Genomic DNA, 12,806 nt, shown 5'->3' with positions numbered 1-12,806 from the left:
CTTTTTATTGCTCATGAAAACCACACATTGCATGCTCTGCCACCATACAGCGAGACCTTCAGAGGTGGTTGCATCCAAACACGTCTCCGACGATTGTCTGCTTCAGGGCATATGCGACACTCTTCAGTGAAGAGAACGTGATGCCAATCCTAAGCGGCCCAATCGGCATGTATTTGGGCCCATCTGTACCGCGCTGCATGATGGCGCGGTTGTAAAGATGGACGCCGGGAGTGAATTTGCGCATCATACAGTCTATTGCGCACAGTTTGAGTCATACCACGACATCCTGTGGTTGCACGAAAAGCATTGTTCAACATGGTGGCGTTGCTGTAAGGGTTCCTGTTGGTTGTTTTTGGGGGAGGAGACCTGACAGCGAGGTCATCGGTCTCATCGGATTAGGGAAGGAAGGGGAAGGAAGTCGGCCGTGCCCTTTCAAAGGAACCAACCCGGCATTTGTCTGGCGCGATTTAGGGAAATCACGGAAAACCTAAATCAGGATGGCCGGACGCGGGATTAAACCGTCGTCCTCCCGAATGCGAGTCCATCACGGTTCCTCCGAACATAATCCGTAGGTAGCGGTCATCCACTACAGTAGTAGTCCTTGGGCGGGTTGAGCGAGGCATGTCATCGACAATTCCTGTCCCTCTATGTCTCCTCCATGTCCGAACAACATCGCTTTGGTTGCCTTTCCTGGCACAAAGTAACAATGCGGAGGCGATCGAACCGCGGTACTGACCGTCTAGGCACAGACAACACGAGCCGTGTACTCCTTCCTGGTGGAATGATTGGAACTGATCGGCTGTCGGATCCCCTCCGTCTAATAGGCGCTGCTCATGCACGGTTGTTTTCATCTTTGGGCGGGTTTAGTGATATATCTGAACAGTCAAAGGGACTGTGTCTGTGATAAAATATCCACAGTCAACGTCTATCTTCAGGGGTTTTGGGAAATGGGGTGATGCAAAACTTTTTTTTATATGTGTATAATTTGCCACATTAATTCTTAATGTGAAACAATTATTCTCTCTTTAAATGTCATTTCATTAGTTATCAGTGTTTTTTACTGTAATTTGTTTTTACTGTCATTTAGGTAATTACTTTCGTTGTGTTTTACACGAGCCTGTATCTAAGATGTCGAATGTGAGGTTATTTTCCTCTCACAGCCTCAAAAACAAAATTCCTTTCTCTTCTATAGACTTAATACTGCTAACTACAGTTACGTGTTAACACCCAAGTTGTACGCTCCTACTGAGCATGTAACAATTACTGTATTTTATGTTTTTGTTACTTTTGAAAGAACATCAAACTCCATTTTAGTATGTAGGTTGTATGTGTGACATTTTTATTTCTTGGTCTGCAGTGTTGTTGATGTTTTCTGTGAGTTCGTTTCGTTGTTTAGTTAATAATTTTGCCGTGTCTATAGCTATTTCTGTTTCTTCTGGTTCTTTATTTTCTTGTTGTGCAATTTTAATATCTGTATGCTGACATGAGAGACATAGTCATCAATACAGTTAAACATAACGTCAAGCGTTAGAGGAGTAACACTGTTCCTCATATGCAGATGTGTAAATAGCATATTAGCACACAGATACAAAAATTGCACAGTAAGAAAAAAAACCTAGAATTTGTACAATTCCAATCACTCCAACCCTACATTACAACTTATATTACCATTCCAGTTCTACCCACATATTGGCTCAAATGGTTCAAATGGCTCTGAGCACTGTGGGACTTAACATCTATGGTCATCAGTCCCCTAGAACTTAGAACTACTTAAACCTAACTAACCTAAGGAAATCACACTACCCACATATTGAAAATCTTACAAACATGTCTTCTACAAATGATGAAAAGAAGTTACTAAACAAAGGACTTAACTACTATTTTATAAAGAAAGTTCACAGAAAGTCGAGAAAGCACTTGATTGCCACAACAAAAATAGCTATAGACACGGAAAAATTTTCAACTAAATGACAAAACTACGAGGGTGAGTCAAATGAAAACGTTAAATTTTTTTTTAGTATTATTTATTGTGCAGAAGTGGTACAAAGGTGTATCACTTTTCAACATAATCTCCCCTGTGCTCAATGCAAGTCCTCCAGCGCTCACAAAGTGCATAAATTCCTTTAGAAAAAAATTCTTTTGGTAGTCCGCGCAACCACTCATGCACCACGTGGCATACCTCTTCATCAGAAACTATCGTCTTTGAGTGGTGCAAACATATGGAAATCACTTGGGGCAAGGTCTGGTGAGTATGGTGGATGAGGAAGACACTCAAAATGCAGGTCTGTGATTATTGCAACTGTTGTATGGGCAGTGTGGCGCCTTGCATTGTCATGCTGCAAAAGGTCACCTGCTGACAGCAATCCACGTCGCTTTGATTCGATTGCAGGCCGCAGATGATTTTTTAGGAGAGCTGTGTATGATTCACTGGTGACAGTGGTCCCTCTAGGCATGTAATGCTCGAAAATGACGCCTTCTTCGTCCAAAAAGAGAGTCAGCGTAACCTTCCCTGCTGATGGTTCTGTTCGAAATTTCTTTGGTTTTGGTGATGAGGAATGGCACCAATCCTTGCTCGCTCTCTTCGTTGGTGGAACTAAACCCAAGTTTCTTTCCCAGTAACGATTCTTGCAAGGAAGCCGTCACCTTCTCGTTCAAAGCGCCGAAGAAGTTCTTCACAAGCATCACCACGTCCTTCTCTCATTTCAGGAGTCAGCTGCCGTGGCACCCATCTTGCAGACACTTTGTGAAACTGCAGCATATTATGCACGATGTGGTGTGCTGTCCCATGACTAATCTGTAAACATGCTGCAATGTCATTCAGTGTCACTCTACGGTTTCCCTTCACTATGGCTTCAACTGCTGCAATGTTCTGTGGAGTCACAACTCGTTGCGCCTGACCTGGACGAGGAGCATCTTCCACTGAAGTCACACCATTTGCGAACTTCCTACTCCATTCGTAGACTTGCTGCTGTGACAAACATGCATCACCGTACTGAACCTTCATTCGTCGATGAAGTTCATTAGGTTTGACACCTTGACTACGTAAAAACCGAATAACAGAACGCTGTTCTTCCCTGGTGCAAGTCGCAAGTGGGGCGGCCATCTTTATACTGATACTGCGACGGTATGTGTGCATCTGCACTATGTTGCCATCTACAGGCCATTCTGCACGCTTTTTGTAGCACGCTTACCAACTTACAGGATAACGGCGCGAAAATTCGATTTGTTATTACAAATTTAAGGTTTTCATTTGACTCACCCTCGTAATTCACAGTTAACGTCACTAACGCTATAGAAGAAGAAACAAAAACTCACTCATACACCAACATTCAAAAATGGAATACAATACTCTCGCGAAAATAAACAAAAAGTTGACAGACAACATTGCCATAGCACTTAATTCCGATAAGGGTAACAGTATATTGTATCTTTAACTATAACGATTACTTAAACAAATTACGTTCTTGTTAACGTAAGGATTAATATTGTAAATGTGGTGTCATTTGATTCAAGTCGCACATCTTGCAACGCAAAATAACGTCTACTGTAAAACGATTTTAAAGTGTTATATGTTCATGGTGTAATTAGAATATTCAAGGAGAAGAATAATCGTTTCACATTAAAAAATTGATGTAGGAAATCATATTTGCTAGACTCTGTTCACTACAATCATCTGGTGGCCAACACGTTTATTTTGTAATGTGTCACACGGCGACAACCAATCTGTCTTTTGAAGTCCAGTGAACAGTTTTAACTCTGCTCTGATGTTACGTATCAACTTACACATCAGCCCATCTGTTCTAAACATTGTTTATACAAATGTTTGTTCCATCCTTTAAATGCTAGTTCTCTGCACAGTAGATTCGATCTGTAGATGTTGTTAAAGCAAAATGCTTACTCAGGAGCAACAATAAAAGGAACGCAGTGATCAACACAAGAGTGTATTATTGAGCGAAATCTGTAGTTTGGTTACTGTAGAGAGCCTTCGTAATTGAGAAACGCTTAGCGAGTAGTGTCCTGCGCAGGTCATAGCAGGAAACTTAATCCCCATCAGCAGTTCAAAAGGAGCATTCCTGCTACCTCGTAGGCAACTCTAATACAACCGGTTATGAATGCGTTAATACCATACATTTCCCTTTCAAGGAAGACTTGAACATAAGTCTGTTTCAGTTCTTGTTCATCTGAAACCACAGGGTGAGCTGCAACCTTTTGATGTTACCAGCAATTACAGATTTTGCGTTTTGTCCACAGCTTGCCATTCGAGCTGTTTACTGGGACACCATCGCTGAAACAGATGTGGCTGGGACATAACCCTTGGGACTGCAGCAGCTGCGACGTTGCTGCGATGTCTGCCTGGCTGACATCACACGACATCGACATCGGTGATGTCGTGCCGCAGTGCTCGGGGCCTGGGCCACAGGCTGGCAGAGATATCCGTCAGGTGACGGCAACTCACTGTCTCAAGGACAGTGGCCAGTAGGGTCTAGAGGTAGGTATATCCCAGGAGGAAGCCACTGTCTCCAGTCATCACTACAAAAACTGGCTGTCGCCCTGAATAGTCAACAGTAGCAGGAGACACACCAACTACACAAGCAAGAAGTTCCAGTGATTACAATCTCCTGTGTATCTGGAGTCATGCACAGCTTCTAACATATGTTGAATGGTGGGCATTTACCTCGATGTATCCTCATGAGAAGACATAATGAATTTGGACGCGAGGGAATGCTACACAGTCGGTTTTGCTCATGTAGCTAAGCAGTACATCATTCAGTACGTCCATGATATCAGGAAATATTTTTACAAATGTTCTGTTGCCTGCAGCTATAAATTAGGTAAGTAAATGAAGGATTTTGTGACATGTCCGTACAATAAAATTATCTGAGTTGTCTTATCACGTTCATATGCAGTGAGTTCACGATGTTTGGAGGATATATAATCGTCTACCATGTTCTGGCGGAGTGTTGGTGTCTTTGTGAGAAAACGGAAGGAGATTATACCCTTTCCCAACATCTTGGACTCACTATAAATTCATGCACCAAGAAATTGGAAAATATGTTATTGCAATAAAACATGGTTGTTACCATTGTCAGATTATGTATTTATTTTCACAATGAGTGTTGTTTTTAAAGAATGTTTATCTGCCTTGCTTTTGTGCATACAATTAATCTTTTTCATATATTTCTCCAAATACAGCGTGCAGATTTTAAATTGACAAACCCGAATAACTCGAAAAATAAGCTTCACACGAAAAAATGTGTAGAATCCAAAGTTGATTATTTTCGAGGGGGACATCTGCTGGTGCTAAATTTAGCCCGCCACCTCAGCCCCTGGAGGTGGGGCGGGAGGCAACTTTAAAATTTCAAATGGGAACCCCCATTTTTTATTAAAGAATCAGATTCTACATAAAAAAACTATGTACAATTTGTCTTAAACATTTGTTTCGATTCTTAGTAGTTGCCGCTGTAATTCAAGAAAATCCATGTTCTCATTTTTGTGTGGAAAATGGTTACGGACTGTTACAAATATTAGAAGCTCACTCTCATAAAAATAACGTACAGTACCATAATGCAGATAAATAAGCAACAAGATCGTGTAACGTGTGGCTACGGGATGTAAGGTGTAAATCACTGAGACAGTGGCGAGTGGTTACGTTAGATCTGTTGTAAGTATTATGGTTTCAGTTTTACCTGGTTTAGGTTATGGTAGACGCCCTTTTAATTACTTCGTTCCACTACGATAAAGTTCATTCTCACTATGAAAACACAGCTAACTATATTTCGTATGTTCACTTATGGCACAATTTTCACTTACAGGTGAATGTTTCAGGGTCTTTCACGAACTCACGCTTCGAAGCATAGTACAGGCTTTCAGGGTGCACTGACCTCTCACTTCATATGTAGACGGATTTTGTTAAGGTTTTATTACAAATGTAAGTAATCATTACGTTTACTTAAACTAACAGTCGAGATATTATTGCTGAATTTGGGAATTCCTAACTTAGGCTTGTAGCTGAATCACTGTTTTCAGCACTATCGTCAACTCGTTTGAGTATTTTGCTTCTGTACTTGCGAACATTGAAACTCTCTTGGGCCATGTGAAGTCAATATTATAATGTATCTTTTGTGTTATGACCCTGTGACTGTAGACCTTCTTGAACCATGTTACCACGATATAAATCCCACAGATCATTCTATCTATTGATCGTTTTCAGTAAATTGTGGTTAAATTCTGTCTTCCTTTCCGGCCATTTTATGTATTTATGTTTCATGTTTGATAATTCAGGTTGGACTGGCACGTCTTTGTAGTACCAAGCATTACATGAGCCTGGAGTGGATCCTGTTGTCCGCTAGAAGATTGGCAAATCGATAATTTCTCGTCTCACTAAACCGAACGAATACTTATAAATGTATCAAGATTTGCATGTGTCAGTCTTTGCCAATTTTATTACATTTCTTCTTTGATGGGCTGGTTCAGAAACTGCAATGCACACTCTATAGTTCCACGTAATGGTATCCTATACAGTTCCCCTAAGGGAATGAATACGCGCAGACTGGTACAGATTTCAATGGGTTGTGATTTATCGAAATTAATGGTAGTGGATTTAGATTTTTGTCCCTTTGCATGCTGGTACGTAAGTACTGTGTAATCCGCTCCCTTAGTTTTCGGTCGCAACGATAATCTTCTGTTGTGAGACTCAGAACTTCCTGAAGTACCCATCTCACACAAATATCCCGTGCTGATGTCATATATAACTGCCTGGTTAAGAAAAGTTTACTTTAATGAAGCACATAGATATGATTTTTCTCTTGATACGCGATGTGAGTTGTGCTTGCTGTTAATAAATTTCAGTTTGGTAGACTGTGATTCACATTTCCTGTCTCCCCTATATATATATACCGTCAATTCCTATCCGCTCTGTGTAATCAATGACTGGAAAGGTGATTCTGCTTAGAAAATGTGTCACAAACGTATTACGAAACTTCCTCCCTGTACCGTCGTGTGGAAGACTCCGTATTACGAGGGCAGTTCAATAAGTAATGCAACACATTTTCTTTCTGAAACAGGGGTTGTTTTATTCAGCATTGAAATACACCAGGTTATTCCCCAATCTTTTAGCTACACAACACTATTTTTCAACGTAATCTCCATTCAATGCTACGGCCTTACGCCACCTTGAAATGAGGGCCTGTATGCCTGCACGGTACCATTCCATTGGTCGATGTCGGAGCCAACGTCGTACTGCATCAATAACTTCTTCATCATCCGCGTAGTGACTCCCACGGATTGCGTCCTTCATTGGGCCAAACATATGGAAATCCGACGGTGCGAGATCGGGGCTGTGGGGTGCATGAGGAAGAACAGTCCACTGAAGTTTTGTGAGCTCTTCTCGGGTGCGAAGACTTGTGTGAGGTCTTGCGTTGTCATGAAGAAGGAGAAGTTCGTTCTGATTTTTGTGCCTACGAACACGCTGAAGTCGTTTCTTCAATTTCTGAAGAGTAGCACAAGACACTTGAGAGTTGATCGTTTGACCATGGGGAAGGACATCGGACAGAATAACCCCTTCAGCGTCCCGGAAGACTGTAACCATGACTTTACCGGCTGAGGGTATGGCTTTAAACTTTTTCTTGGTAGGGGAGTGGGTGTGGCGCCACTCCATTGATTGCCGTTTTGTTTCAGGTTCGAAGTGATGAACCCATGTTTCATCGCCTGTAACAATCTTTGACAAGAAATTGTCACCCTCAGCCACATGACAAGCAAGCAATTCCGCACAGATGGTTCTCCTTTGCTCTTTATGGTGTTCGGTTAGACAACGAGGGACCCAGCGGGAACAAACCTTTGAATATCCCAACTGGTGAACAATTGTGACAGCACTACCAACAGAGATGTCAAGTTGAGCACTGAGTTGTTTGATGGTGATCCGTCGATCATCTCGAACGAGTGTGTTCGCACGGTCCGCCATTGCAGGAGTCACAGCTGTGCACGGCCGGCCCGCACGCGGGAGATCAGACAGTCTTGCTTGACCTTGCGGCGATGATGACACACGCTTTGCCCAACGACTCACCGTGCTTTTGTCAACTGCCAGATCACTGTAGACATTCTGCAAGCGCCTATGAATATCTGAGATGCCCTGGTTTTCCGCCAAAAGAAACTCGATCACTGCCCGTTGTTTGCAACGCACATCCGTTACAGACGCCATTTTAACAGCTCCGTACAGCGCTGCCACCTGTCGGAAGTCAATGAAACTATACGAGACAAAGCGGGAATGTTTGAAAATATTCGACAAGAAATTTCCGGTTTTTTCAACCAAAATTGGCCGAGAAAAAAAATGTGTTGCATTACTTATTGAACTGCCCTCGTATTTTCCACTGTGCATTCTCTCAATTCAAATGGTCAATATAACACAGTTCCTTAGCGACTTTTCACGAGACTGCACAAAGCTGAACTGAGGACTGGAAATGCTCTTTGCCTCCACGTACAAGTGTTATAAAGCTCTTTAGTAGCCAACGATATACGGCTGTTCTGTGTTCTGGAAAACAGTATATAAAATATAAATATGAAACAGAAGTATGTATAGAAATTTCACACAGCACACTTCCATGTATTATCAGTGATTACACGATAGCAAAGATACTGTACAAGAAAAAGGTGATAACAGACTCACAGGCCCATGCACTTTATCTACCAGATCAATATGTCCTGTCTATCACCGATTCCTGCGCGGTGAATTACCAGCGTTGTTGAAGAATGCTACCCTCGCAGAGACACAACAGCTCTACCTTATGTTATGCACGACAGAATATCATGCTGTTTTCCACCGATCGTGCGACAGTAGCTCACCGCAACGTTTCATGGATGGTAAACTGGTCTAGGATAGCCAGCGGAATGCCCTCCACGTTCAGCGCAGCTAGCCAGGGGGAGGTTGAAAGTCACAGCTGAATGTCCAACCCATCCACAATGTGCAGACGTTATCAGAATAGCGTGTGACCAATATACAAAAATGTATATGTAAAGAGACAAACAAATGATTAACATTTCACTGATGACGTCTCCAGACACTTCTTCGACATGGAATCTCACTGACAGGAGTAGAATTGTTTTCTCTGCTGAGCTCCGCTTTGAAATGTACCCCGATGACCTGCAAAGACATGTGTGATGACGACCCGGACAGCGGTGGGATACGAGGAGTGATGGTCTGGGATACCATTTCCTTTAATCCTGGGTTACTTGGCTTCTCATCCCAACAGCATAAAGACATCCAAACGACGCTCTACGTCCCGTTCTGTTGCCATCCGGGACTCACATTTCAGCAAGATAATGCCCACCCGCTGATGACGAGACTTTCCACTGCTTGCCTTCCAGATTGTCAACACAACTTTGGGCAACAAGGTTGGCAGATATCTCCTAAATTGAGAATATTTGGGGCATTACGGACAGGGCGCTCCAACGAGCACCGGGTTTTTATTATCTCTACTCTGTAGGAATCAACATGGATTCCGGAAACAGCGATCGTGTGAGACCCAACTCGCTTTATTTGTTCATGAGACCCAGAAAATATTAGATACAGGCTCCCAGGTAGATACCATTTTCCTTGACTTCCGGAAGGCGTTCGATACAGTTCTGCACTGTCGCCTGATAAACAAAGCAAGAGCCTACGGAATATCAGAATACAGCTGTGTGGCTGGATTGAAGAGTTTTTAGCAAACAGAACACAGTGTGTTGTACTCAATGGATAGACGTCTACAGACGTTAAAATAACCTCTAGCGTGCCACAGGGGAGTGTTACGGGACCATTGCTTTTCACAATATATATAAATGACCTAGTAAATAGTGTCCGAAGTTCCATGCGGCTTTTCGCGGATGATGCTGTAGTATACAGAGAAGTTGCAGCATTATAAAATTGCACCGAAATGCAGGAAGATCTGCAGCGGATAGGCACTTGGTGCAGGGAGTGGCAACTGACCCTTAGATAGACAACTGTAATGTGTTGCAAAAACATAGAAAGAAGGATCCTTTATTGTATGATTATATGATAGCGGAACAAACACTGGTAGCAGTTACTTCTGTGAAATATCTGTGAGTATGCGTGCGGAACGATTTGAAGTGGAATGATCATATAAAATTAATTGTTGGTAAGGCGGGTGCCAGGTTGAGATTCATTGGGAGAGTCCTTAGAAAATGTAGTCCATCAACAAAGGAGGTAGCTTACAAAACACTCGTTCGAACTATACTTGAGTATTGCTCATCAGTGTGGGATCCGTACCAGGTCGGGTTGAGAGAGGAGATAGAGAAGATCCAAAGAAGAGCGGTTGTTAGGTAAGCTTGATAGCGTTACGGCGATGTTTAGCGAACTCATGTGGCAGACTCTGCAAGGGAGGCGCTTTGCATCGCGGTGTGGCTTGCTGTCCAGGTTTCGAGAGGGTGCGTTTTTGGTTGAGGTATCGAATATATTGCTTCACCCTACTTATACCTCCCGAGGAGAATATAAAATTAGAGAGATTCGAGCGCGCACGGAGGCTTTCCGGCAGTCGTTCTTCCCGCGAACCATACGCGACTGGAACAGGAAAGGGAGGTAATGACAGTGGCACGTAAAGTGCCCTCCGCCACACACCGTTGGGTGGCTTGCGAGTATAAATGTAGATGTATATCTAGATATAATGGTGCATTAGGACAGAATGGGTTCTGTACCCCTCAGGAGGGCATCCAACGTCTCTATACATCAACGTCAGGCCGACCGAACAACTGCTTGCTTATGGGCCAGAGATGTACCAATGCGTTACTGACTTGCTCAATCTGTGAAACTCATTCTCTTGAATAAATCATCAAATTTTTCTAAAATCTTAATCATTTTTTTGTCTGTACAAGTACATCTCATCGACCGATTTCTGTCCTATTCGCACAATTCCTTCGTTTTTTTTATGTTTTTGTGTACTTGACGCATTCCGAATGAAGGTACGTGTATGTATGTGCATGGTTCACTGCGAAGAAAGGCTGAAGGATGTGTCAATATGAGTGGTAACTGCTCGCAGCATTGTCTGTAGCGGCTACTTCCACGTAACAGGCAGATGGGAAGGAGAAGACAGATTGATCCGTACCACAACAGGTATTGTTTCCTGTACATATTACAGCAACTTTTCTGCTACCTTTGACAAACGCTACCCCCTGTAGGAAAATGTTATAATCTTTTTTTAAACTTCCTTGATGTACTACGTGCTCTTATAGAGGATGTGAGCCATGTATACCTAATTTGCCTTTCATCAAAAAACCAGCGATGATATTTTTTACAAGATCAGTAAAATAAACTTTTATATGGACTTCGAGTCGGATAGCACACAATGGACCTGAGGTGCAGAAATGCTTTTCCCCTCAATAGGGTGTAGAAAAATATCCGCTACCAGTCACAATAAAAGGTTATTTATTTGTCACACGACCGGTTTCGGGCTTGCGCCCATCCTCAGGTGATTGTACATTCATGTACGTGTTTATACCGCTGGAGATCACTGTATAATTAAAAAAAAATATTGCTGGTGATTACACAGATACAAGTGGGACAATTGTAAGTAGTAGGGCAGCATTTGACGAAAATGTATCTGTACTTACATAAAGATGAAGCACCATTATTACAGTTACGTTGTGGAGACAGTTTTGCCACTTTTTACCAAGTGTAGATTCATATTTCACTACTACGATGTGCACTCGTGAAATACACTATGTTTACTTACAAACATGTGGGCTGTGGTCAAAGAACGTAGATGTAGCAGATGTAAAGATGTTGTTCATAGAGAAACTTATAGGTTATGGCACTCAAGTGCAAGGGTGTTGCATACATAAAAACTTAAAAAGCTATTATAGACTGCAAAGTTTTTTGATACACTTTATAAAATTTTTTGATTAGCATTTTTTTCGGAGAAATTAGATCTAGGAAGTACAGTGATGTTATATATATGAAATTACTCAAAGCTATTACAAACTAAAATATGACAGCTAGAACTGTTTTGAGCCCACTGTTGTCAGAGAACTTAGATCTAGGAGGTACAGTAATGTTATACACATGAAATTTTGAAAGCTATTACACATTATACAGTGACAGATACAGCTTGTGTTTACAGTATGACTATTACAAATTACGATAGTGACACATGGACTATTGTATGACTGCTACATCGAATTTCCATAGAATATTGCTTTGTTATTATATCAGAGGATAATTAGTTTTTGTTTATGAATATTTCATGAAATATGTGAAGATAGGATTTGTTTGCGCGCTCCAATTGTTCGTTGAGAATAAGATCTGGTGAGTTAGAGTTGTGGATATAAATTTCTAGCTCTTCAAGCAGATTAATTTTCTTTCCTTTCATCAGTGTGTAGTTTTTGCAGCTTTTCTGTAATGGCTGTGGGTGAGTGGCCATGGTCTTTTAGGTGCACTGCAAATGTGGATTTATCAAAATTATTTAGCCAGAAGGCATCCACATGCTCACGGTATCTTATAACGAAACTCCTTCCGGTTTGGCCTAAATAGAACTGTGAGCAATTGCCACATAAAAGTTTGTAAAAACCTGATTTTTGATAGCATTGGCTGTTTGTCTTACTGTTGCAGATGATGTGCTGTTGTAGTTTGTTGTTACTGCTGAAATAAATTTGAATACCAGTTTTCTGAAAGAGGTTGGCAATTTCGTATGAAATTTTACCTGTAAATGGTATGCTGGCGTATGTGCTTTCTCCTTTTTGTGAAAAACACAAAAAATGGTTCAAATGGCTCTGAGTACTATGGGACTTAACATCTATGGTCATCAGTCCCCTAGAACTTA

The 12,806-nt window shown here is 41.8% G+C and overlaps 1 protein-coding gene across 1 annotated transcript in view; it reads left to right on the top strand.

Annotated features, from left to right (window-relative positions):
• LOC126214924 (slit homolog 1 protein-like) overlaps positions 1-12,806 on the top strand; it is a 136,561-nt gene that overhangs the window by 12,960 nt on the left and 110,795 nt on the right. Inside the window, exon 3 of the mRNA XM_049941564.1 lies at positions 4,252-4,476. Within this exon, the coding sequence (XP_049797521.1) occupies positions 4,252-4,476 (225 nt within the window). The remainder of the gene's footprint in view (positions 1-4,251; positions 4,477-12,806) is intronic.

The sequence above is a fragment of the Schistocerca nitens genome, chromosome 12, assembly GCF_023898315.1.
Source record: "Schistocerca nitens isolate TAMUIC-IGC-003100 chromosome 12, iqSchNite1.1, whole genome shotgun sequence".
Taxonomy (NCBI): Eukaryota; Metazoa; Arthropoda; class Insecta; order Orthoptera; family Acrididae; genus Schistocerca; species Schistocerca nitens.
Note: the sequence above shows the minus strand (reverse complement) of the source record. Positions and strands in the feature narration are given on the sequence as shown.